Raw genomic sequence first — 27,558 nt, forward strand, 5'->3', positions numbered from 1 at the left:
TGCATGCTGCAGCTTCCTGTACCTAGAATTGTGCCTGATACATATAAAGTGCTCCTAGGAAGAAAGGAAGGGAAGGAGGGAAGAAGGAAGGGAGGGAGGGGGCAGAGAGGGAGGGAGGGAGGATAAATGTAAAATTTTTTTCCTATAAACTGGGAGTCTAACACATTTATCTGCTAGAGTGTAAACAAAAAGTAAATGAAGACATGGCACCAATTACTAACCAAAACCACGAAATACGACTTAAAATAGTATATGCCTCTGAAAGCATTCCCCCTAAGATCAGGAACAAGACAAGGGTGTCCACTTTCCCCACTATTATTCAACATAGTTCTGGAAGTCCTAGCTATAGCAATCAGAGAAGGAAAAGAGATAAAAGGAACCCAGATTGAAAAGAAAAAGTAAATCTCTCAGATGACAGATGACATGATACTGTACATAGAAAACCCTAAAGAGAGTATCAGAAAATTACTAGAGCTAATCAGTGAATTTAGCAAAGTTGCAGGGTACAAAATCAATACACAGAAATCACTTGCATTTCTGTATACTAACAATGAAAAATCAGAAAGAGAAATTAATGAGTCAGTCCCATTTACCATTGCAACAAATAGAATTAAATATCTAGGAATAAACTTACCTAAGGAGATGAAAGAACTGTACACAGAAAATTACAAGACACTAATGAAAGAAATCAAAGATGACATAAACAGATGGAGAGATATACCATGTTCCTGGGTAGGAAGAATCAATATTGTGAAAATGACTATACTACCAAATGCAATCTACAGATTCAATGCAATCCCTATCAAATTACCAACGACATTTTTCACAGAACTAGAAAAAAAAAATTCACAATTCATATGGAAACACAAAAGACCCTGAATAGCCAAAGCAGTCTTGAGAAAGAAGAGAAAGAAAGAAGAATGCAGCTGGAGGAATCAAGCTTCCTGACTTAAGATTATACTACAAAGCTACAGTCATCAAGACAGTATGATACTGGCACAAAAACAGAAATATAGACCAATGGAACAAGATAGGAAGCCCAGAAATAAACCCATGCACCTATGGGAACCTTATTTTTTATAAAGGAGGCAAGACTATATAATGGGGCAAAGACGGCCTCTTCAATAAATGGTGCTGGGAAAACTGGACAGCTACATGTAAAAGAATGAAATTAGAACACTTCCTAATACCATATACAAAAATAAACTCAAAGTGGATTAAAGACCTAAATGTAAGACCAGAAACTATAAAACTCTTAAAGGAAAACATAGGCAGAGCACTCAATGACATAAATCAAAGCAAGATCCTCTATGACCCACCTCCTAGAGTAATGGAAATAAAAACAAAAATAAACAAGTGGGACCTGATTAACTTAAAAGCTTTTGCACAGCAAAGGAAACTATAAGCAAGGTGAAAAGACAACCCTCAGAATGGGAGAAAATAATAGCAAATGAAACAACTGACAAAGGGTTAATTTCCAAAATATACAAGCAGCTCATACAACCAAATGCCAGAAAAACAAACAACCCAACCCCAAAGTGGGAAAAAAACCTAAACAGACATTTCACCGGAGAAAAAATACAGATGGGTAACAAACACAGGAAAAGATGCTCAACATCACTCATTATTAGAGAAATGCAAATCAAAACTACAATGAGATATCACCTCACACTGGTCAGAATGGCCATCATCAAAAAGTCTACAAATAGTAAATGCTGGAGAGGGTGTGGAGAAAAGGGAATGTTCTTGCACTGTTGGTGGGAATGTAAATTGATACAGCCACTATGGAAGACAGTATGGAGATTCCTTAAAAAACTAGGAATAAAACCACCATATGAGCCAACAATCCCACTCCTAGGCATATACCCTGAGGAAACCAAAATTGAAAAAGACACATGTATCCCATTATTCATTACAGCACTATTTACAATAGCTAGAACATGGAAGCAACCTAGATGACCATCAACAGATGAGTGGATAAAGAAGTTGTGGTACATATACACAATAGAATATTACTCAGCCATAAAAAGGAATGCCTTTGAGTCAGTTCTGATGAGGTGGATGAACCTAGAACCTATTATACAGAGTGAAGTGAGTCAGAAAGAGAAAGAGAAATATCGTGTTCTAACACATATATACGGAATCTAGAAAAATGGTACTCAAGAATTTACTTACAGGGCAGCAATGGAGAAACAGACATAGAGAATAGATTTATGGACATGGGGAGAGGGAAGGAGAGGGTGAGATGCATGGAGAGAGTAACATGGAAACTTACTACCATATGTAAAATAGATAGCCAACAGGGATTTGCTGTATGGCTCAGGAAACTCAAACAGGGGCTCTGTAACAACCTAGAGGGGTGGGATGGGGAGGGAGATGGAAGGGAAGTTCAAAAGGAAGGAGATATACGTATACCTATAGCTGATTCATGTTGAGGTTTGACAGAAAACAACAAAATTCTGTAAAGCAATTATCCTTCAATAAAAAAATAAATTAATTAAAAAAAAATAAGAACCTACTGTATCGCAAAAAAAAAAATTAGTCTATACCTATTTTTGAGACATACAGCCTTAAAAACATGTAACACTAGTATATATCTACTTGAGTTTTTTAAGGGGTAATTAAATTTATCAGTGAGTTTTCACAAGCTTTCTCAGCTAGTACAGTGACTTCAAAGTGCTCAGCCTACCAGGCAGTTTAAGAAAATCTGCTCTGATTTCTAAACCAAAAATCAGGGCACATGGTCTGACCATAGGACTACATAAACCCTGCTGCTGCTGGGGCTGCTGCTGCTAAGTTGCTTCAGTCGTGCCCGACTCTGTGCGACCCCATGGACTGCAGCCTACCAGGCTCCTCGGTCCATGGGATTTTCCAGGCAAGAGTACTGGGGTGGGGAGCCATTGCCTTCTCCAACATAAACCCTAGCTATGATTTATGATGCTACAAAGATGCTTCTTGACCAGAAGTGGGGAGCAGGAAGGGGTGGCTATCAGAGTCTAGGGAGGGACTGCTGTAGTCTGAAAAGCACATGTAATGCTATAATAACTTAAATTTCATTTTACAAGTTATTTAATTGGATTTGGAATATCAGATAATATTAATACGGGTTTGGGTTGATGCCAAGCGAGGTCCGGACGGTTAGCCAAATGGAGTCTGTGTTTGACAAGATTGGAAAGGCCTATTTTGGTCCTGCAGAATGCCTACCCCCTTTTATGTGTGCATAAGGGGCAAGGCACCGGCAGTAGGGCACCCCTCCGCTCACAGAGAGGGCTCACAGCGTGCGCGTGGCCAGAGGTGGGCGTGGCTCTGGGTTGGCTCCACCCAACCGAATCTTGCGTTGGGGATTGGACTCCTTCTCCCCACACCACTCTGATGAGCTAACTGCTCTGACTCAGGACCAACCCCGCCTCCGCAATTAATGTGCCAGGAAAGGCCAGCTCACAGGCCCAGAGCGCCAGAAAGGCTAGACTAACCAGGAAGCCCTCCAAGGCTTCTGAAAGTCTGTCTAGCCTGCCAAGACTGATTAGCTGGTCACATCTGTGCCATCGTGCCCCTCTCCCCCGGTGGCCCCTGACATCACATCTCTAGCTTCTAAGCGGCTGTTTATGCGTGCCATCAGTCTTGTTCTCTTTGCTGGGGAGCGGCAGAGCTGTTAGGTAGTAGATACACTGTATTTGATACGTGAACAAATGGGCAGATGAAGTAATGAATGAAAACTGATCTCCTGAGAATTTCGGTAGCATTTCCTTTCTGTAGCCCCATTTAGTTCTCAAGGTCTCAGCTCCAACTTTGCAGCAGTTGGCTGTTTGGTTGCATAGGTATGTTGATTGTGTTCGCAACTTCGGTGTTGGCAATGTGCCAGTACAGAGCAATGTGGGAAGAACGTTGGCCTGCGAAGCAGACCCACCTGGACCCAGTCCTGAAGCTGCTCCTTATTACTTCATGGCCTCAGGAAATTATCTCTCTCTAAAGGTCTTCTCCTCAAAGGGAAAATGAAGCTAATAATAGTACCTCCTTCACAGGATCTGGTAATGAAGACTATATGAAATTGTAGATGTAAAACACTTACCATGGTGTCTGGCCTCTGTCAAGTGCTGGCTGTACCAGTGAAACAATTCGATTTGTTTATCTTAATGAAGCCCAGAACCTAAACCCTGGCTCTGTCACCAACTTGAAATAGAAGAGGAGTCATTGGGGCAAGTTTATTTCCAATCTCTGGGTCTCAGTCCCCTCAATTATAAGATAGAGTTCCACTGAATGATCTCGAAGACTGACATCTGCCATGCGGAAGCTCTGGACCCTGGGATGGGTTTGTGGATGCTACGAAGTGCAGAGGTTCGGCACCGCGGGGTGCTGGCTGAGCAGGGGCTCACTCACCGGACAGGGTCAGGGGCTTGGAGAGCCGCATGAGGGCGATGTCATAGTCGTCCTGGTCATCTGAGTAGTTGCTGTTGATGATGATCTGGGCGACGGAGGCTGACTCGGGCAGGTGGTGCAGGTCGTTGGTGCCCACGTACACCTTCCAGCCCTCCAGGATCTTCTCCCGGGTACTGCCAAAGCCACAGAGAGCATGGGCCAGTTACCATCTGGCAGAGGTCTTGGCAACATCTGCTGCACACAAGGAGCTTCAACCAGAGCACCAGCTTGGAGGCAGGAGGATGGATGAAATGACCTCTGGAGGGGGCACTCTATCTTAGCCCAGGGGTCTAGAACAATCCTCTACTTTCAAACAGCTGCTCTGAACTGGTGGTTCTGTACCTTACAATAGAAAATGGGGGCTTCCTTGGTGGCTCAGTGGTAAAGCCACCAATGCAGGAGACACAGGTTCAATCCCTGGTCCGGGAAGATCCCACATGCCGAGGAACAATTAAGCCCATGTGCCATATCCGTTGAGCCTGCGCTTTAGAGCCTGGGAACCACAACTCCACACACCACAACTATTGAAGCCCCAACACTGCTCCTCAACAAGAGAAGCCACCTCAATGAGAAGCCCATGCATCGCAACTAGAGAGTAGCCCCGACTTGCGGAAACTAGAGAAAGCCCACATGCAGCAATGAAGACCCAGCAGAGCCATAAATGAATAAATAGATAACATTTTAAAAATAGAAAATGGGAGGAGATGAGTAAGACTTCTGGGAACACTGGCCCCACTGGCCCCACTGTCTCCTCTGGATGCCACCAAGGATCCAATGAAGTGGACAGGACACATCTCAGTGGTAGTATTCTCAGCGGAAATGGGGCTTTCGACAGGACAAAGTGACCCACTGAAGACTCACTGCTGGGGAAGCCGGTGCCCTTGAGGCCTCGTCTCCCAGCCCTTTCCTGTCCACCAACTCGAAGGACAAGCCTGGCTGGTGACTGTTGAAAGCTGACTGCACTGCCCTGCCCACAGCCCCAGTCCCTCAGTTCCTGGGACAGCATTCCCGATGTCTCCAGCTCCTCTCCTGTAACGTCCAGGTTTTGAAAGCAGACACAAGCCCCAGACCTCTTTATTTCACCCTGTTCTTTAGGGCAGGCTCCCAATTCCTCCCGTCTACCTTCCCCTCTCTCTCCCCTGAAGCCAGCAATGGTATTTTCTCACTCTGCACTGGCTCAGCATAAGTAACCCCAACTCACACTCCCAGGACCGAATCATGGTCCTCACCACACATGTGCCTCCCAGTCCTCGGGGCTAGGCTTACAACCAAAGTCCCCCTCCACAGAGAGAAGTCAGTCTGCCCTCAGCCCTTCCTAGCGTCCAGACCCTCAGCCGCGTCACATCACGGCACCCTCGGGCACTTACATAAAGAAGCAGTGGGCGGCGGTGAGAATCCACTGGGCATCGATCAGCGTGCCCCCACAAATGTGGGTACGGGAGAACTGCAGGCTGACTTGCCATGGCCACTTGCTTTCTGGGGCCCGCGCCCCTCCCACGATCCGCCCGGTCATGGCCCTCAGGCCACAGTCTGGAGAGAAGCAGAAGAGATGAACTATGAAGTCTGCTTTTCTTAGAGCTGCTACCATGCTCCTAGGCCCAGAGAAGCTCAGGCATGAGGGCACCACCCACCCATGGAGGCTGCTTTGCCCACTTAATCTGATTCAGCACAGCTATTTCCTGCCAACACAGAGCTCCCACATGGTAGGTTGGCTTTCTGGGATCATCCAGTAGAAAGTCTGATCCTAGGAAATCCTCTTTCTTCCCACTCATTTGTTGTTCCAATAATTCAACAAATGCTTCCTAAGTACCCCCTGCTTTGGGTGATGTGCCAGGCGTTAGGGTCACAATGGTGAACCCGAGGGCTGCTGTCAAGAGCTTTGGAAAGCAGACCAAGTCTAACACAACCCTGAATTGATGAGCAATGTGATTTGGATGGTTTCAGAATGAAGGAGAAAAGTCCTTCCCATGAGGCACAAGTAGTTGGTGCTCACATGGTTTCTCAGGGGGTCATTTAGTGCTGTTGGGGGCCCTGTGCCCCAGGGGAACATTTCCAAACGTGTTCCAGAGTGAGTCATCCCCTGGAATCACGCACAGAGTTTCCTTTCTCCTTTGAAGGAGGAGAGAGTGTAGAGCCAGCGGTGGTCTGAGGGGCTCTGTCCATAGCACTGTGCCCACTTGCTCAGGGGGGCACCCCACCTGGTCATCATGAGAACACAGCACTCGTGGACTGGTTAACGGTTTGGGCCCTGTGGTCAGACCCAAGATTCAATACCAGCTCTTCACCTACCATGAGCTCTGACATGCTCTCTCAATCCTCTGCCCCCTGCCCAGAATCCAGGACACTTGAATAGTGAGGTTGCTGGGCTGAGCAGAGTCAGAAGGGGAAATGCTGCCCTGAGAGTGTCTATCCAGATGACTTACAGGCACCCTGGCCCTGAAACAGGCCTGCTGCTCAAGCCCCTCTTCCTGGCTCTGATCCCCAGGGTTAGCCCTCTTCCACAGGGACTCCATCCCTCTGTCCCCCGACTCCCACCCCACACTGGCCACAATCCAGGAGGAAGAGCATCTTCTTACGGGAACACTGTAGAGCGACATACTGCTGGGAAGGGCAATCAGACCTGCAGGAGGAGATACAAAAGTTGAGAAAAGGGCACATCAGCCACCGCCTCCAGGAAGCCTTCCATGATTGGCTCCTGCTAAGTTCTATCCTATCCCCTTTGCACAAGAAGATGGAGATTCTGACCTTTCTCCCTCCCAGTAGGACAGACCCTTCCTGTGCTTTCTCTAGAGACAGGGATGGCTTAATGCAAACCAGCCCCATCCTTCTCCCCACCTCCCAGTTTTTCTGTGGCAGGTTGCACATACGGGCTAGGTCATGTCTTCTGAACTCATGACTTCACTGTCTCAGCATCTTTCTGCAGCTAAACATGTGGCCCAACTCTCCTCTGACACTTGCTCAACGCCCTACCAGCAATGCAGCACGTGAACCACCCAGCACAAAGCAGGAATCCAGGAGGCAGCTCATTTGCCTTCCTTCCCTCCCCACGTCTTTTTCTCTCACAGCCTGGTTTCTTCTCTCCTCTCCCCAGGGTAAACACTGCTAGCTGGTGGAGCAACACCCCCCCAGCCCCCTCCACCCAGTGGCATTGGGACGAGAGCAGCTGCAGTGCAGAGTGACAGATGGTGAGGCCCGGCGGGGAGAGAGGGTGATGCTCCCCAGATGGGCCTCCCTGCCCCTGACTTCCTGCACCTGGCACTCCCCCTCCCCACTGCCACCCCAGGGATACTTCTCCCTCTCCACCCCGAGCGCCCTCCCTGCAGTGGCTTTCAGTCCCAACATCAGGCTGATCAGTGGCCCCAAAGTTCATTCACTGTCTTTGGCAACCAGGTAAATTCTTTGGGCGCCCCTGACTTCGAGGTGCTCTGTGCACCAAGTTTTTTTTTTTTTTTAATTTTTAAACTTTACATAATTGTATTAGTTTTGCCAAATATCAAAATGAATCCACCACAGGTATACATGTGTTCCCCATCCTGAACCCTCCTCCCTCCTCCCTCCCCATACCATCCCTCTGGGTCATCACAGTGCACTAGCCCCAAGCATCCAGTATCGTGCATCGAACCTGGACTGGCATCTCGTTTCATACATGATATTTTACACGTTTCAATGCCATTCTCCCTGTGCACCAAGTTTTGATGACTTCCAAGTCAGGAGGCAGGTAGTGAACGAGAGCTGTTTCTGAGATGCTTTGGACATTTACCAAAGACTCCTGGAGGCAGCAGACAGCCATGCCCACCCCACATACCTGTGGGTGCTCTGCTGGATGGTGGAGTTAAATTCAAAGACTGAGAAACTGCTGTCAACATTCCTATTGTCCACTTTGGTTGTCCAGTAAGCACTGCAAGGGAGGAGAGGGGAGAGGAATGAACCACCTTGAGAAAGCGCCCACCCCTGGTCCCCGGGCCTGCATGAGAGTCCCAGCCAGCCCTGCTGCAGAAGCCAGAGGCAGTTAAAATCCAATGATCTCAGACCCCACCCACATATTCCACTACTCCCCCCACTAGCCTTACACACTAGCCTAGTCGTTTTGAAAATATGGTCCCATCTCTGGGGACAATGTTAGCACTGCCTGGGAATTTGTTACAAATGCAAATCTGGGGGCCCTGTCTCAGACCTGCTGAATCAACAGTTCTGGTTCTGAGTTTTAATAGGCTCTCCAGGTGATCCCGCTGCACTCTGGAGTTTGAGAAACATGGACTGAGCCCTTTCCTATCCGGACTGTGATCCATGGACCCACAGCAGCAGCATCCCCACCCCACGCCCCCCGCCCGCCCCCGACCTGCTGAGCCATGCTCTTTATTTTAATAATCTCCATGTTATGGGTTTGCACATTAAAGCCTGAGAACCGTTTGGCTCCTTAGACCAGAGTGTGCCTAAGAACCACCCTGGGGTATTGTTAAGGGTTTGAAACCCTAATTCCAGAGATTTTTATTTCAGGGTGCATTTTAACAAGCACCCCAGGTGATCCTGCTCTGTGTGATCCATGGACTGCTATCTGTGTGGCACTTTGGTGCGTTTCTAGGACATGGGACACCCTTACATGCAAGCTTCCCTTTGCGGGTGCTCTTCCTCCATTGCTCTGCTGACCTCCAAGTGCAGTCAGGCACCCTCTCTGTTGTGTGTACATAATGCTTTCCACGTATTCTTTCCATTACACATCACACAGCACTGTGATTATTGGTTAAAGCCTCTCTCGCCCACACCATACCAGAGATTGTCCAACAATAGGGATCTTGTCTGGGTGTCCGGCACATAATAAAAACTCAATGAATATTCTTTGCATAAATGACGCTATCTATGGAAGTCCAAGGGAAGTTCACATTTGCATAAGGTCACACAACTCAATGATAAACCATGTCTGTCATCTTCCAACTAGATCACCCAGGTCATCTTTCACAGATGGGAACTCTGAGATGGGGGCAGAGAACTGGTTTTCAGTCCTAGCCCCCAAGCCCTAGTTTTCCAGGTGCTTCTTCTCCAGAGAACCCACAGTGAGATCCTTAATAAACCCTCTCCCCAGAACTTCACACACATTAGTGAACCCCTCAAACTACTTGGTTTGAAACCCAGACCAAGAGGGAGTATGGAGGTGACTATGTGGCCAGAAATGGAGGGCTCCTTTAAGCTGGAAGGTCATGGTAAACCCCATTCCCTACTCCCCCTACTAGTACCAGCTTCCTGTTTCAGATCTTTAGAGCCAAAGATGCTAAGGACTTTACCTGGCCACATCTGCCCATCTCACTCTTCGTTTGATGAGTCCTAGCTCGAGCTGCAGCTGCTCAGAGTCCACTGAAGGGTTTGCCCAGCCTGAGCTTCTAGTTATCAGATGTGAGGAGAAGACAAGACCTGCCCAAATGCACACCCACCTCACAAGGCCACCGCGACCATTGAATGTGCTCGTGGGCATGAGGGTGCTTTGATGCAAAGAACCGTATAGGAGTGCCATCCTGCTCCATATATGCAAATAACTACTTTGGCCTCCTGTAAACAGCTTGCCCCCAGACCTGGGCTCCCCAGGCTACTGTTCTTTTGAATAACTTGAGGGCACTAAGAGCTCGTGACCTCAGCCCTGGTCCCAAAGAGTCTTCTTGGTATGAGTGACCCTCAATAAGCCTGAGATGCCCGTGTGAAAAATCTGAGATGTCCCTGAAGCGGGGACTGGTGGGGAAGGTGTACCTCTCGAAACCCAGCTGCTGGCAGGTCTTCTGCGAATAGGAGTCATTCCAGCTGTCACTGCAGACAGGAAGCCACTGATGGGAGGATCCAGAGTAGACTTTAAGCAGAGACTTGTCCCAGTCAAACCTCACTGCCGGTCAAGAAAAGGGCAAGGGGGGTCCTCAACACCAGGAGGCTCCAAGCTCTTGAGGAATGAACCAAGTGAGGCTCTGAGATGCTCCTTCCCCAGGCTTCTCGCTGAGGCCTTGCAAACATCTGGGAGCTTGGCCGGGGACAGGATGGCCATCAGCCATGCTCAGAGCCCAAGATGCTCAGTGAGGGCAGAGCCAAGGCAAGGGGTTGGAGCAGAGCAGAGAGCTCTCTGTCCAACAGGACCCAGGAGCCTTTGCTGGGAGAAGGGGTGAGCACTGCCAGGAGGCATCACCCCAAGAGGGCAGTGACGTGCCCAAATAAGAGTGTGACAAAGGGAACCTTGATCCAACTGAGTGCTCACTAGACCTGCGCAGTCACAGATGGATGTGGTCGTGGGCAAGGACACATGAATGCACACGGGTGGAAGGGGCAGGTTATGTACCCACAGACACCCACATCAGGGCTGTACATAGACGACGCTTGTAAAAACCACTGAGGACACCACTTAAAGAGGTCTTTGTCTCATCTGCGACTTCATTTACAAACTGACCTTCATGAAACCACAGATGTGGCAGGTCAGAGGTTACCTGCTGGGCAAAGAGAAGGGGTACACGGACAGGGCTTCGGACCCCACACTTGTCTCCAGCTTCAGAGCAGCTCTGCTTTGCTGGGAGCTGTCAGATTTTATTTGAGAAGCACTTATCTTGTCCAATCCACACATTTTGCAAATTAAGAAACTGAAGCCCAGAGAAGGTAAGTGATTCGCCCAAGTCACACTCAAAGCCAGGTTCCAGACCCCAGTCTATTAGGACTAGAACCCAGATCCTCCAGGTCTCTGTCCATCACCTCCCATTTGAGCTGAAACCCAGTTTGCAGCCCCCAGAGTGCACGCACGAACACATGCACACATCCAACCTCCTTACCACAGCCCAGCTCATCACTCTTCAGCTTACAGTCCTCGACTCCATCACAGCGCACAGCGTGACTAGGACAGCTCTCTCTTGGCTCTTTGTAATTGACCCCTGTGTGGCCCTGCCAAAAGTAAACTGGAAAAAAACAAACAAACAAACATAAAGCAGAAGCTGGGTCGTTGCTAGCCCCAGAGAGACATGACACAATGCAGCCCAAGGCCCTGGGGGTTCTCAGACACCGACCTGCAATCCCTCTTGGGCTCTGGGGTTCTCGTCCCCCATCTGTATGGAGAGAAAGGCTGCTCAGGAATGCTCTGGAATGTTCCAGAAAGCTCCTGCAAGCAGGACAGCACCAGGCAAACTCAAAAGCAGCCACTCAGAGAGAGAGAGAGAGAGTAAGGGAGGGAGGTATGGAGATGGGTAGTACTCCGGAAGCTCTCCTGCCCTACATGCTGGCCAGAGAGTTGTTCAGAGAAATCCTCCTTTTCAGTATCCCGGAGGCCCCTTCTCAGACCCAGTCCAGCATCCCCAGCATCTCTATGCGCTGCAGGTCGTAGCACACACATCTGCAGCCACTGCCTGCCCCATCTTCTCAGAGGTTGTCCTTCCAGCTTCGAAAGCTCCTAGATTTTCTTCCACCTCCCTCTTCTATAAGCAAGAGCTATCCCCTAGGCTCAGTTCTTGCCCCACTGCTTGTCTCAAGGCCTTTAACTGTCTTCCCAGGGACTTCCCTGGTGGTCCAGCAGTTGGGAATCCACCTGCCAATGCAGGGACACAGGTTCGATCCCTGGTCCAGGAAGATCCCACCTGCCTCAGGGTAACTAAGCCTGCGAGCCACAACTACTGAGCCTGCACACCCTAGAGCCTGTGCTCCAGACCAAGAGAAGCCACAGCAATGAGACGCCTGTGCGCCGCAGCCAGAGAGCAGCCCGCCGCTTGTCTCAACTAGAGAAAGCCCACACACGGAAACAAAGACCCAGCGCAGCCAAAAATAAATAAAAAAGTGTCTTCCCACTCAGCGAGCAACTCTAGGTGGCTGATTCCCGAATGCACAAGTTGGGTTGAAAAGCCGACAGCTTTACAAACCATATGTGAGCATCAGCTCCACGACTTCCTAAGAGCTCTTTCCATATGGGGAGTTGTCATGCCTCCTGCCTGGAAACTCCTCACCTTGGACGCCTGAGGAAGCCCAGGGTCTGACCCCTTACCCTGCCTCTTGTCTGCAACCTGTTTCTCAGCCCTGACCCCCGCCTCTGTCACTGGCCCCACTATGCTGTCTCACCAGCTGGAGGTCACCCTGTGTGACTGCTCCTCCCTGGTTCAGACACCAGTCCCCTTAACCTGCTGGACTTCTCCTCCTCCTGTGCCCTGGTCTTTCTACCCACGCCCACCCCGGGCACCGAGGCTCCTGGGATCGCCTTGATGTGTAGCAGAGAGCTCTCAGGAGGCGGGGGCTCTAGTCCTGACCGCATTGCTGAGCTACTCAGTGACCACCTCCCCGGGAAGTCCAGAGGTCAGGGGACTTCAGGAAATCCTGTGAAATCATGTTGAGAGCCCCCCTGCCCAGCTTGCCCTCTCACCTCCTGCAGGATTATTTCCTGCTGCTCTCTGTGCACTGCCAGGGGCCTCCCCTGGAGCGTGTGCCCTGTGTGGGGAAGGGAGGGAATAGGGTCGAGCATCCTGGTGGGAGGTTCACATGGAGGCCACGAGGCAGGCTCTGTGCTGACACCTTCATGGGCATTGTCAGGCAGGTGGGGAAACTGAGGCTCAGGAAGTTCATTAACTTAAGTGGCTGAGCCGAGATGCTGCAGCAGGTCTATCTGGTCCTAAAGCTGTACTTGTAACCAGCTACTTCTTTCACGTGATTCTCTTCCTCAAACAGCCCTGCCAGCTGGGTGTTTCCCTGCAGTCGCCCAGCCCGCCCTTCACCGCCCTGAGCAGCCTCTGTAACAGAATCCTCACCCCTCCGCCTGGCACTTCAAGCTCTCTACAACGTGGCCCAGCCGTGCCCAACCCAAGGACAGCCTGCAGGTCCCCAGATGAGTATTCACCCTGGCGAATCGGGTCCTTCCTCATGCCAACTTGCCCATTGGCCCCCCCACACACTTCCTGCAGCCGCTCACCCCGCTTAGATGCCCTGTCAGGAGATCCTCCCCTCCCTGCCATCTTCTGGGTCCTCATCTTCAGGAGCTGTCCCCTGCCTCCGTACCCACACAGCTGTACTCTCTTCCTGATGGTAGTACTCAAATCCACTTGGCCTTAATCATTTCCATCTCTGTCTCCCAGGGGACTGTACTCGCCCTGAGGACTGGGGGGTACAGTGGGTACTCCCCTTTGCTTCCCGCTAAGGTTTGCCACTGTGCTGAGCTCAGAGCAGACATCCCAGCAGGGAGTCCTGGCATAGGTCCTGAGTGTCTTTTCAAGAAGAGGGTGTGGATTTCAGGGAGATTGGACCCCTGAACACTTGATCTCATTGACCAAAAATGCCCAAGGGGCCTTTACCTCATCAATGTTTTTAATGCTTGTTTTTTAAATAATTCACATTTTTAGAGTGGGATTTTGTGTCAGGCACTGTGCCATTAGCTCATTTATTCCTCATAACCCAGAGAAATCTTCAGGATATTTTACTAAGCACATGTTAACTTGAATGAATGAATGGATTTAATCCCGTTTGAAGACACAGAAACTGAGCTCAGACTGGTGAACTACTACAGAAGGGACCCACTCCTCGTTCCTCTGACTTTCCACCCTCTCAACCCACCCACCTCCAAGGGGCCTGGAGGTGCCAGGGTTCAAGGCCACTTGTAGGAGCATCCCTCTGTGGACACGGCAGCCGGTGTGTGTTCCCCACTCTTGTCTCCCTGCTGGGTGCCCGCATCCCCCAACCCCACTCTACCCTGCAATGACCAGGGGCCAGGCTTGCTCCCTCCGTTAAACTCACATAGGATGATGAGCGACACCACGAGGGCGATGAGAAGGAGGACACATCCGATGAGCGGCAGCCGCTTCTGGCCCTCCTGCCAGGTGAACTTGGGCAAGGTGATACCTAGGATCAGGCCAGCAGCAGGGGAGGGTGAGACTGTGAGACGGGAGTCCAGCAGGGAGGAGCCGGGGTAGGGAAAGAAGGCTGGTCCAGGAGGACCCAGTTAGGCCCTCTCCACCCAGCATATGGTACATCCCTGCCTGATACCAAGTTCCCTTTTACTTAGCATGTATTATGGGCCTGTTAGGCATTTGTGTGTGGTATCTTATTTAATTCTGACAGCAACTGTGTGAACTGGGCATTATTATACCCATTTTATAGATGGGGAAGCTGAGGTTCAAGGAAGTTAAATGACTTGCTCAGGGTTACTTGGTTAGTGAGTGGCAGAACAGGGATTCAAATGAAATGTGTTTGATGCCAAAGGTTTCTATACCAAAGTGCCTCATTGACTCTTCAGAGGGCAAGATGAGCCCCAGATCTGAGATCCTTCTCCAGGCCTGTTTGTACTGGGGCAGACTGAACTCGAGGGCAAGAGGAGGGCAAATTTGGGATGGGGGCAAAAGGGCTGCTTTATTAAGGGCAGAGCCAGTCCCTGAGGCCCATTTGGCATGTCCCCCTGTGGGCTGAATCATAATGGCCAGCTTGGGAAGTTGGGGGTGGGGAGTGCCTGCTTGATCAGAATCTCTCCCTTTGTTCCTCCACCCACAGATAGGCCCTTGATCATCGCTGTACTCCCATGTTGACCCCAGCTTCCCTGGCAGACCCTCCAGGGCAGCTCTAGGAAAGAGGCCTGGTTTCTAACCAGGAGCTCTGGCTCCCAAAATCTGCACCTTGACCCAGTATGTGCAGCCTCCCAAGTCATACCTGTTTTGTTGGTCCTGATTTATTGTGCTTTACCACATTCACCCCAGTTTCCCACTGTCTTGGGTTTGTGTGTCATGGTTCCTTTCTGCCCCCACCTCCCCAGGTCCCCCACTGCCCATCCAGACCATCCCCTCTCCTCCCCAGACATTGTCATCCAAGAACAGAGGAGAAGCAGAGAGGGCCCAACTTGGAGATTCACCCCCACTAAACCCCCTCCGCCTTCGGGCGGCTTCCCTGTCCCTCTTGCCTTCCCTGCAGGAGTCCCCTTACCTGGGCTCTCCCTGGCGGCCCTGGCAGCTGGCGTGGGCCCGGCAGGAGATGCATGGACAGGGACAGTCCCCACTGGCGTGGCTCTGACAAGGTACACTCGAGTTGGAGATGATGTTGTGAGTGGTGACATGGTAGACGAGGACCTGCCAGACGATGACCTGGAAGGTGATGCCCGGGCTGCAGGTGCTCGGCCCGGGGATGCCCGGGGTGGAGGCGTCCCTGCCGGGGAGGCATTCTGAAAGCAGATGGAAGGCTGTTCCTCAGGCTACTCCTCTATTAACTCATCCAGCAGTCAGCCCTGCTGACCCAGCAGACAGAGGTCCTGGGGCAGGTGGCTAAGGGGTGAGCAGAGCCCCCAAACAGGGAAGAGAGTGTATGAGGATGGAATGAAAGCTTAGAGCCTGCTGTCCCCAACTCCCTGTGGTCTCTCCCCTTATAGAGAGGTGGGCAGAGGGCACTAGGCCATCTGCCTAGAGCATGGGGCATCTGCTTTGGCTGTATGTGTCTGTGCTGTGCTGTGCTGTTCTAAGTCACTTCAGTCCGCCTCTGTGTGATCCTATGGACTGTAGCCCACCAGGCTGCTCTGTCCATGGGATTCTCCAGACAAGAATACTGGAGTGAGTTGCCATGCCTTCCTCCAGGGGCGACATGTGTCTAGGTACCCTCAAAAAAGAGGCTGCTGGACCAGACCTCACTCTGAGCTGGGAGTTACCACCCTTTCTTCCCTCTTCACTCCCTGGCATCCCATCCTTAGATTATAAAACATCATTCTTACTTTGAGCTGTCATCAAAAAGTGTGAGAAGCATTGCTTAAGAAAAGCCTTGACCTGCCTCGTTCTCCCCTTTTCTCAGTAACAAGGGAACTCATGCACACTCACACACACAAACACATACACACACACACAACAATACAACAGGAGAGGTAGAATGCAGGGGAAGAAGGTGACCAAGGTCCTTAACCTTATTCAGCTATAGGAGAAGTGATTCATTCATTTAGATTTAGCACTTTAATCTGTAGTTTCAGAGGACTTAACATGCTTTACATTTATTTACTCACTTGATCTTGAGAAACAACCCTATGAGGAGGGAACTCTGATTATCCCTATTGTGCAGCCAGGGAAACAGAAGCAGAGAGATTGATCAAACTTGGTCAAACTCTCGTGTTTGAGAGCCAGAGCCAAGATGTGAGCCCAGAAAGTTGGGCTCTGAAGGTCACGTTCAACCAGGAGGCTTTGCAGCCTCTCTCAGGAGGGAGGTGAGCATTAAAGCAGCTGCGGCTAGAGCAGGTGATCCACGAACACCAGCGCTGTTCCTCCGTGGAGAGCCTAAGACTTTGGGTGTACTCAATTTGGGACTGGGAGTTGGTGAGCAGCCAGGGCTAATGGAAAGTCTTCGAGCAGCCTCTGGTGGCAGCCACGCCCTGGTCTGTAGAATGCCCAGGCCCTATCACCAGATTAGGCCTCCTCTCTCCTCTCCCTGGCCCCTTACAGAGGTCTCTGCCCTCCTTCGCACCACCTCTGCCTTCTAAGCCCCTGTAGGAGTCCCCAGCACAGCAGGGGGAGCTGGGGGCTAGCCTGGCCTAGGGGGTCACGTCTGCCCCTCATTCTCATTTTTGCTGAACTTTGAACACCAAGGAGGGAACGGGGGAGCAGCAGGAAGAAAGGGAGCCGGGACCTGTGCTCAGGGTCCCTGCGCTGGGGGTACAGTCAGCAGGGCTGTGAGGAGGGGATGGGCTCTGGACCTCAGGCACCTCCTTTGCATCTTTCACCGACCGCTGTGCTTAAATGCATTTGACATTACTAGTAAGCAGCCCAGTTACTAAAAAGTTCTGCTTATCAGAACATCAGACTCAAGTCAACACTATCAAGCCTACCAGACAGGGTTAGTTTTTTTTAAACTCCATCTTCTAAGAGTCAGAGGTAACGGATTTAGTTACTTCTTTGTTTTTCTGGAGGCTGTGAGATGAATCCAAGAAGGAATGTCACGTCCCTGACTGTACTCAGCTTCCCAGGGGCAGGGACCAGGAGTGACTATCCCAGGAGTCACCAGTCACTGGGGTTCACTGACAGATGTGGGTAAGTACACGTGGTCCAGATGCCCCAGCCAGCAGAGCAGCGACACACGCGTGTGTGTTTAGGGACGTGAAGAGCACCTGCAGCAGCTGCTGACCCAGGTGAACCAGAGCTCAAATTTCCCTCCTACCCCCGTTGTCTAGACGCTAGAGCTCCACAGAACAAAGACGGGTTATGCCCCCGGAAGCCTCAAGGGCAACAGGACAGGAGTCGGAGCAGGGAGAGGAGGTGAGAATATGTGTGAATGTACAATGCCTCTATTCACAGCACTGGCTTTGGTGTCAGGCAGACCTGGGCCCCAATCCTAGGTCTCACCCGAGGTGTGACTTTGGACAAGCCCCTCAACTTTCCTTTTTCTTAATTTGTAGAATAGGACTAATCATCCTGAGGATTCACTGAGATAAAATAGGAAATCTCTGCCCTGTGTCCAGCAGGAAACGGTCATTCCTCGCCCCCTTTGCACTGGCGCACCCAGCACCCACCGTGCTGAGATTTAACAGCCCTGGGGCATGACCAGAGGGCTATAAGGTGGGGTGAGCTCATCTTTGGAGAAAGAGGGAACTGGACAAAGACCAGACCAAGGTCCTATCATGAGAGGGTCAAGCTCAGGCTGGGCAGGGTCCCGTCCTTCCTTCCCACCAGTCACCCAAGCCTCAGCACCTGCTCGGGACCTTGGCATGGCGGCATCCCCACTGATCTACCAGGCCTCCGTCTGTGATGCTCATAATATAAGTTTATCCCCACCTCAGGGGAAATTCCCATAACTCAAGACAATAATATGATAATAGCTCCCAGTGAGTGGTACTTTAGGGTTTACAATAAACCTGCGTATCTGTGGCCTCCTGGGGTCCTCGCTCCATCCCTGGGAGGTTGACACATTTAGAAGCCCATTTTGTAGATGAGGAATCCAAGGCTCAGAGCACAGATTGCCCAGAACCCCCTAGTCCGGAACTGCCACACACCTGCGTGCATCTGAGTCCCCCGACTCCTTGAGTCATCAGCCAGAGGCTCCTGGCACATCTTTTCTCTGAACCCTGTGCATGGGCTGCTTGTTCTGCATCTGTGACGTGGCCTGAGAATCAGGCCTGGGGCCTTGCAGGGCTGGGAGCACCAGAGGGGATCTGGGGGTGTGGCCAGGGGCTTCTACAGGGATCTCGACCTTGTGGAACTTTCTGGTGGGAAACAGCGTTGGTCCCAGTGGTCTGTCAGGATCTCGGGTGGAACCTGGTAGTCAGGAGCCCTCCAGTACTCTCGAAGCCAGGTGGTAATTCTGGGAAAGTGACTTAACTTCTGTACATCTTGGTTTCCTCATCTGTACAGTGAGCTGGTCACCCTGCCTCATAGCATTGCAGTGATGGGTGATGAATGTAGAGTAAGCGCTTGGTGACCATCACACTTGGTGATGGCGGGTGGGTAGGTGTCTGTTTGTTTGTTAAAGATACTGGGCTTCAGATGGAAAAATCTGTGTTCAAATATGACGACATCCATGCCTAACTGGCTCGGGCAGGTGAGTTAACCCTTCAGAACCTGTCTCCCCACGTGCGAAATGGGACTGATCTTGTCTCCTTCCCCCAGATAAGCAAGGAATCAATATGACAGAGCCCGGTTTATAAATGCTCATCACTGTAACAAATTTAACAGCCCATCAGACGTCTTACTTGATCCCATTTCAACCTCATAACAGCTTTCGTGGTTGGTATTATTAACTCCATTTTGCAGATTTTGAAACTGAGCGTCAATGTGGTTGAGATTATGCCCAAATTCACATCTCAGTTAATTGATGGGCTTGGAGTCTCACCAGGCCCCCTCAGAGCAAGTAGAATCTGGCCCCAGAATATCAAGAATGCCCACAGTAACTTCCTGCATTTCTTCAGGGTTTACAATTTGCAAAGAGCTTTTATACCCTTTATTCCATTTTAAACAAGGCTTTTAGTTAACAAGCTGGACAGAAAATTTTATCTCCAGTTTATACATGAGGAAACTGGGGTTCAGAGGGACTCAAGAGCATGCCTAAAACCTCTAAAAGGATTAGTGGTCTTGGGATTTGATCACAAGCTTCTGATCCTGTTAGCCCATCATGACGGGCAGGGGCTGCATAAGAGAGAAAGAGCTGAGGGGCCTGCAGTGGCGAAGGCCCAGAGGAAGATGGGGGTGCATAGACCTGGGGGAGGCTGGAGGGAACAGGGGCCAGGGAGGCAGAGCAGGAGGCCGAGAGCAGCCATGGGAGGCAGGGTCCCTGTCCCCAGTGCTGTCTTCACTCACAGGTAAGTCCCAACTTGCCCAGCCTAGGCCTTGACCAGCAGTTAGCAGAGATGAGCTGAGCCCTGGGGTCCTGACAGGAGACCTACCTGGGTCCCTCTTCTCTGAGTCTAGAGGGAGGTGGGACCTGTAAGATGGAACCAACCCGGGGGCTCGGTGCCCAAGGAGCCAGGTGGAAGGGTGAGTCGTCTCCAGTCAGACTCTTTCAAACTGTTCACTCTGGGCCTCGGTGGCCCAGCACAAAGACTTCCCAGGGTTGGGAGGTGGGGGGTGCGGGTGGAGGAGAAGCTGGGGGGAGGGGAGAAAGAGTGATACCCCAGCAGGGGCTGGAGGCCCCAGGAGCACAAGCGCTCTAGTGTCGGACAGGGTAGGAGGCAGGCGGAGAGTTTCTGAGCCCGTGGACCAGGGCAAGAGAATATTCCTGGACCTCCAGGTGCCAGACAGAGCGGCCCATGTGGGGAGCCACCCAAGTGTGTCCCCCTACAGAGGACAGAGGATGGAAGTGTGGCCCCAAGACCAGAGGAACACAGCGTCAGAGACAGGCCGTTGACTCCGTCTTCCTGACTCCAGACATCACAGGACATGCTAGGTATTCTCATTTTCCGGGACCCCCAGAACAGGAGGCTCACGGCCGCTGACTGCCTGCCACTCCACCTTCCCAGAAGTCCTTCCTGATGTCTAGCCTACTAGAGCACTAACTCATTTCCTTTCCTCAATTCTTGGAGAGCAGTTGCTGAGGTTCCAGCATCCCTCCTGGAGGCCTGACCTCACCCTCAGGGCAGATGCCTTGAGCAGGTGGGGAACAGGGCGGGGAGACTTCCTGCCCCTGGTCCTGGACGCAAGGGGCAGAGCCCGGACCTGAACCGGCCTGATTCCTGGCCTTGGCCGGTGAGCAGCAGACCCAGGAATGGAACTTAGAGGACCAAGGCCCAGGCTCTCCACAACCTACCTGCAGACCAGAGGCTCCTCTGCCTTCCCTGGGAGGGAGGGGGACAGGGCAGAGCCGAAGCCTGGGTGACTCAGGGCCGTTTCCCTGGCTTAGCATTGCCAATCCTAAGGCATTTCTTCTTATCTAACCCCATCCCCCTGGCGTGGTCTCTGGGTTTACAAATGGAGCAAATGGAGCTGTGAACCCTCACCCCCTTATGGACCAGGCCTACACCCCAGGTGGCCACTGCTGCCACCTGCCTGTGTCTCTGCAGCTCCCAGGGACCCCTACTCAAAACTCATCCAGTCCCCTCAAGATGTTCTGGGGCAGGAGGAGGGAGGCAGGGCCGGGGTCCGCAGGAAGGCAGCGGGGATGGGCCAGGGAGAGGGCTGACAAGAGCAGGCCCGGCCCTGGGCCCTGGGGCTCTTTCCAAGCACTTTCCTGGCCAGGAGTTGCTGAGGATTATTATGCCCATTTTACAGACAAGAAAGTAGAGGCCCTAATTATTTGTATGCTTTGCTCAAAGTTGCTCAGGTACGTCTTGTCTAATCGCAGAACAGGGACTAAAACTAGAGACCTGCCCTCTGTACCAACTGCGTCTGGGGTAGAGTCACCATGGCTCCTGGGTCAGGGTTAGGGTTTCCTGCCGCAGCTCTGCCCTGGCCCTTTACCTGGTGAGGATGGGAGTGAGCTAACAAGCCCCTGGGTATGTCCTACCCTTGGCCTCTCTGCATCTCCCGCAGGCCCAGCCAGAGGTGCCAGGGAGGCAGGGGCCTCTGGCTGTGCTGAGTGATGTCACAGTCACTCTCAGATTGCTTCATCTCAGCAGTTATGTGGCTGCCGCCGTGGACTGTGCCCTGGGCTTTCTGCAGCGACAGTTATTTACCCACAGACGGCAGCCTGCACTCTGTGCGTCACTCAGAGCCCCGGGCAGCATGGGGAAAAGTACCCTTTAATAACGTCTCACGCTAGACTTGAGAATGTCCGCCTGCAATAGAGATGCAGACGTGGAGAACGGACTTGTGGGCACAGGAGGGGAAGAAGAGGGTGGGACGAACTGAGAGAGTCACGTTGATGGGTGCTAAGTCGCTTCAGTCGTATCTGACTTTTTGCGACCTCATGGACCGTGGCCCATAGACCCCTCTGTCCATAGCATTCTTCAGGCAAGGATACTGGAGTGGGTTGCCATGCCCTCCTCCAGAGGGTCCTCCTGACCTGCATCTCTCATGTCTCCTGGGTTGGCAGTGGGTTCTTTACCACTAGTGCCACCTGAGAAGCCCCGAGAGGGCAGCACTGGCATATATACACAGTCGTGTACATAACGCAGGGAGCTCAGCCAGGTGATCTGTGATGACCTGGAGAGGTGGGGTGGCAGTCGGGTGGCAGAGAGGCTTAGAGGGAGGGGATTTGTTGTTGTTGCTCAGTTGCCCAGTCAGGTCTGACTTTTTGCGACCCCCATGCACTGCAGCATGCCGGGGGCAGGTGGAGGGGGGATATATGTATACAAATAACTAATTCAGATTGCTGTACGGCAGACACTAACACAACATTGTGAAGCAATTATACTCCAATTTTTAAAACTAAATTTAATTTTTATTTAAAAAAAAAAGAAGGTCCACCTGCAGCAACTTGAACATGTCTTCAGGGCCAAGGGCAGGTCCATTAGGGCCCTTCAAGTCCAGCCTGGACTGACTGGGCCTCCCTCCTTAGCCCTGGGCTGTGCTGTAGGCTGCCTACAGACTAGAAGCATCTTGAAATCCCCCTAGTCCAACCCATTTTCCTACTGCTGAGGTCATTAAGGCCCAGAAAGGCAGTGTGACTTGCTGAAGGTCACACAGCCGGCGGGGGCAGCGCCAGGATCAGAATCCGGACCTTCTGACTCCTGTCCTCAGGCTGCTGCCCACCTCCAGGCTCCCCCTACTGCCCGCCCCTTAACAAGCTCAGAAAAGGAAGGACTCTTCACTAGCTTGAGGCCCCTGTGGCAGTGGCAGTCTTCCAAGGATCCTGAGCATCGAGGAGGTTCTAGGGGTGGGCACCCCAGCACTCCAGACTAGGCAGGAAGAGGTGGTCCCCAAGCCCTGCAGAAGCCAGGATACCAAGAAAGATCAGGAGCCCTTTAACAACACCCAAAAAGCTCCCTGGCTTATTGGGAGCCTGGGGAGCCCCTGGGCCACAGCAGGGGAGCCCGAACACCCTCCAGCATGAACTGGACTGGATTAGAGAGGTTCAGGCTTCTTTCCATTCCCACTGCCCAAGCTAGGCTTCACCGCATCTCCAGTACACAGGGCTGACTCCTCCCCTCCCTTCCCTGGACCCAGAGAAACCCCACAAATACAGGGCCCTCAGAGCATGGGCAGATTCCCCAGCATCTCCTCCCACCCAGCCCCCAACACCTACTCCCCGCCCTGCCCCCCCCCCCCCCCCCCCCCCGCCACACACACACAAGCAATGTTAGCCTCAGGGGCCCGAGGCAGCCTGGAATTAAACTGGGCTCCAGAACAAGGAGTCGGCCCATGCACTGAAGGCACCAGGGAATCTTGCTTCTGCTCTGAACCAGCTCTGTGACCTGAGGGATAACGGCATTCCTTTCTGGAGCTGGCGACTTTACACAATGAAGGGATTGAACAATCAGCTGTTTTCCAGAGACAGACTCACAGATTCTGAGACTGAGCTTATGGTTTCTGGGGCGTGTGGGGCAGGGGGAAGGCAGGAAGGGATAGTCAGGGAGTTTGGGATGGACATGTACACACTGCCATATTTTAAAAGGATAACCAATAAGGACCTACTGTCTAGCACAGAGAACTCTGCTCAATGTTATGTGGCAGCCTGGATGGGATGGCAGTTTGGGGGAGAATGGATACATGTATATGTATGGCTGAGTCCCTTCCCTGTTCACCCGAAACTATCACAATGTTGTTTGTTACTGGGCTGGTATACCCCAATGCAAAATAAAAAATTTAAAAATACATTAAAAAAACAACCAGCCATTTTCAGACAAGTTTCTACAGAGCATTTGAAGTTCCGTGGAGATGCCTTGGAATCCAGCTTAGTAAGTAAAAGTCTTCAAGTCCTTTATCCCACTTAAAACAGAACAGATTAACTTTTCAGTTTGAAACAATGGGTTCCAGATAAGATTTCATCTGAATGAAAGAGGCTGTTGCTACAAAGAACTTGAAAATTGCCAGCATGATTGGGAGCTAAAGTTCCTTCTAGTTTATGATGCCTCTTAAACGTGTGAAAAAGCTGGGGATCCCTATTAGGCCAGAATCAAAACACCTTCCTATTCATTCATTAATTCATTAATCAAATAGTTCAAAGAGTATTGAGTACTCCCTATTGCCAAGCAAACAATGTTTGGTTTCCCAGAAACTTGGTTCCTCAGTTTCTCCTTATGTCCTCTCTCTGCCAATGCTGGGTTGTTGACACAGTTCAGGGTTGGTATGAATGGGAGCCCCGTGGGCAGTCCTGGGAATTGCTACCCTATCACAGACTCTACCTGGCATTACTAAGGCCTCCACTTAGCTGACAAAGCCCGGGGTTCCCTGTGCTAGCTTCTCTCATGCCCCAATTCAGCACCCTCCCTGCCTGGCTGGGCACCATCCACCCCCATTGTTGCCGTACCAAGAGGAAGCTGTTTTGCCAAAACACTTACCCAAGACACTTAAGCTAAGTGGCTATTGTTACATCATTCGGTCTTCCTGCCCAGCACCCAGCCTGGAGCCCCATACACACCCCCCCCAACATTCACGCTCACATTTCCCAGATCACAGGGACAACACAGGGAGGCAAGGCAGGATGGGCTTGGTGGAAGGCTGCTCAGCGCCAATGCCAACACGGAACCCAGAGGTCTCAGGTGAGGGCTGCATACCTGCAGGGACGAAGGGCAGGTGCCGGAGGTCCTAGGGGGTGCCCACACTTTAGGGTCTAGGGAATGGCAGAGCCACCTGAGCCTACTGTCTGCCGTCTTGGGAACCTGACAAGCCTTCTGCAGAGAGGCTGCCTCATCCCGGACCAGACTTGGGATCTCCAGCCATTCTCAAGTCCATTGCATCCGTGGTCTTGGAAAACCTGCTCCACTTTAAGTAGACCCAGGAGGGGAAAATCCACTCTACAGAGAACTGTTGCTCTATCAGTGGGTCTATTTCTGTTTTTCTTTAATAAATGTGACACTTCTTTAAGGATTAAGAATGTGATGCCTTATGAAAAAACACAAAATACACACTGTTTTTTAAGAATAAATGTGCATCTCCATTGTGGCACATCTGTAATTCCACTCTATGTGATTCCAGAGACTGTCATGGAACCAGGAAAGGGCCTAGGGGCAATTTGTCCAACTCTCTCATTTTGTAAGTGGGGAAACTTAGGAACAGAGAACAGAAGATATTTGTCCAAATTTAGAGGAATTAGGACTAGACCCTAGACAATGATGATGACGATGACAATAAATCTTAGCTATGAATATATGTCTACCTCTATATATCTATCTAACTATGCTAGACATTCTTGTCAAAGAGCCTTATTAGGTGAAAGACACTGTGCTAAGACTTGTTGAAGTAGATACTACATTTGTTCCATTTCACAGATGAAGAAACTAAGGTGCAGAAAGGTTAAGTAATTGGTTCAAAGTCACAGCTGACCAGGAACCTGGTCAGTGTTCTGTCCACCACACCCTACAGCTTCTCCTTTGAATACAAAGAAGCTCTGAGCCTTCTCTGCCTTCTTTCCGAGATTCCCCTGAAGTCCCAACCAGCTCACAGAGAAGCTTCATCAGGCTGAAGTCCATTGGCCACCATCTTTCTCACTACTCTATGGAGCTGATGGTCAAAAAGTACAATGCATCTTTCTACAACGGAGTCCTCAGAGAGAAGGCACAGCCTTGGATGATCAATTGCTCCCACTTTGCTCTTATTCAATTTCATTTGTATTAAGAAACCCACTGCAGATGAGATTAAAACCCTCAGAAAGCTCTCTCTGTCCCCTCCTCCGGCTCACAATCTTGGAGGTTCCACCTTAAATAAGGGGACGAACCTAAGAACCCTAATAAGGAAGCAGTTGTTCAGTTCTTTCATTCCAAGGTAAGTTAGGACAGCCTCCCAGAGTGAACATGGCACCTGCCATACGTGTGTCATTTATCCCATCAATAATGAAAAGCCTGCCCTCCATCCTATGCCCCTCCCGTGACCTTCCATGTTGGTCCCTAACTCTGGAGAGGTGAGCTTCCTAGCAGGTATCACCCCCGACCCATCACCCTGTCCCAGGGACTGACCCTTCAGATAGCTTCTGTTCTCACCCCTCTTGTCTAGGAGCCATGAAGTTTAGGTTCCCAGCAAGTTATCAAAGAACATGACCCACGGCTGAGACCACGGGTTCACTTTCCCAATATTTCAGACAAAACTCCCTCTGCATTACCCTTACTGCTCACCAGAGGCTCCAATGATCCCCAGAATCCTAGGGTCAAATGACTGGTGAGGCAGAGACATGAGCCAAGAAGTCCAGAGCAGAGGGCAGGAGAGAAAACCTGGCACAGAAAAGTCAAGAAAGAGCTGCAAAAAAATGGCGGGAGAGATGATGGTAAACTGTGCAGAAACACTTCTAGGGTTCAGAATGAACCACAAGCCCACTGTCGACCAGAACATAGGCTTCCGTTCCAGAGGTGGCCCATCCTTCCCCAAGTCCTAGATTCCACCACATCAATAGAGAACAGAAGAAGGTGGAGATGAGCAGAAAATAAGACCCGAGGAGAAGTTAGAGCACAAGAGGAATGTCCCTCAAGAAAAGAAAGCTGAGCTGAGGAATCGTTGAACAAAAGCTTTGGACATGGCTGGCTTTTCAGCAGAGGACAGTTGGCTGCTCTCTACCACCAAAAGCAGAAAAGGAAAGTCACCTTGGTTGTAGCAGAAGGAATCATGGTTAGACATAAGGAACACTATCCAAGCATGACAATTATGGAGGCTCAAAATAATGACCAAGGGAAGTTGAAAAAGCCCCTCAAAGATCTTAAATGCACATAGAAAGTCACCTTTTCCAGGATGGTTTAGTGAGGGAGTTACCCAAGATAACCTTGAAGCTTGGTTAGAATGCTATTAATAATTTTTTTGTGATTCTCAAACCAGCAAAGACTTCCCAAGAGCACACACACTGTCTGGGGTTCTCAGGGACCACAGAGTGGGAACCCGGGATCCAGCCACAGAACCCAGGGGGTGCTTCCTGACCACTCTCCAAATCCCATCAGCTTCTCCTCCCATGTGGCCACTTCTACGAATTGTGATAAAGCAGGCTGCCCGAGTAACTGCCAAGTAGCTCCTAGAAAAGGCACCTTCAATTTCCTCTGAAACCCAAGGCGCACACGGGTGCCCATGCCACACCTAGCTGCCAGAACCATCCCTGCTTTCCCAGTGCTAGGAGGTTCTGGCCCGAGGTCCCCAGACGCACTCACCCGGCGGCTGTCCCTTTCCATGGTCTCCCAAGGGCTGAAGCCTTCGGACTCAGCTGGTGTCGAAGGGAAGATCCATGTTGGCCTCTGGCGTCCCAGGCATGTAGGGAAAAAGGGGGCTGGAACTGAGTGCCGCCCCCCACCCCGCCCCCCCCGCAGCTGGGCGGGGAAGCTGGTTGGGACATGTGAAGTAATCCCATGTATGAACAACAGCGCAGAACTAGCCAGACCTGTCCCCTGCCCCTCCTCCGAGGCCTCCCCAGTTACTCAGCAAATGCCAAATACCCGGAGGATGAAGCTACCTTTACTCCTAAAGCTGCCCCCACAAAGTCAGCTGTGGGGAAGAACAGGGGTTCCAGATTGCCTCTTTCAGAAGGGGATTCTGGGGAGATATAATGGCCCAAAATGTCCTCGCAGCGCCTGTGAGGATGATCTTAGCCCTGCCAACCTCGGCTCCTAAAACAGGTGCTTCTGAGCCCTCTGAGGTATGATCCTGTCCCCATGGGGATCAGTCAAGCTCAGAGGCCCACCCACGGCAGGACAGTGTGAACCTT

The 27,558-nt window shown here is 51.1% G+C and overlaps 1 protein-coding gene across 2 annotated transcripts in view; it reads right to left on the minus strand.

Moving 5' to 3' along the window:
• Window positions 1-27,253, minus strand: part of TMPRSS13 (transmembrane serine protease 13) — a 33,188-nt gene extending 5,935 nt beyond the window's left edge. The window contains exons 1-10 of one of the 2 annotated variants that reach the window (XM_061440436.1): window positions 27,008-27,253; window positions 15,313-15,547; window positions 14,137-14,241; window positions 11,439-11,477; window positions 11,208-11,330; window positions 10,153-10,282; window positions 8,222-8,314; window positions 6,993-7,036; window positions 5,784-5,946; window positions 4,378-4,550 (exon numbers count right to left, since the gene is read on the minus strand). In XM_061440436.1, the coding sequence (XP_061296420.1) occupies window positions 4,378-4,550; window positions 5,784-5,946; window positions 6,993-7,036; window positions 8,222-8,314; window positions 10,153-10,282; window positions 11,208-11,330; window positions 11,439-11,477; window positions 14,137-14,241; window positions 15,313-15,547; window positions 27,008-27,028 (1,126 nt within the window). In that variant the 5' untranslated portion in view covers window positions 27,029-27,253. The remainder of the gene's footprint in view (window positions 1-4,377; window positions 4,551-5,783; window positions 5,947-6,992; window positions 7,037-8,221; window positions 8,315-10,152; window positions 10,283-11,207; window positions 11,331-11,438; window positions 11,478-14,136; window positions 14,242-15,312; window positions 15,548-27,007) is intronic. The other variant, XM_061440437.1, reaches the window with a different exon arrangement.
• Between the last annotated feature and the right edge of the window lie 305 nt (window positions 27,254-27,558).

Source organism: Bos javanicus, chromosome 15 (assembly GCF_032452875.1).
Source record: "Bos javanicus breed banteng chromosome 15, ARS-OSU_banteng_1.0, whole genome shotgun sequence".
Classification (NCBI taxonomy): domain Eukaryota; kingdom Metazoa; phylum Chordata; class Mammalia; order Artiodactyla; family Bovidae; genus Bos; species Bos javanicus.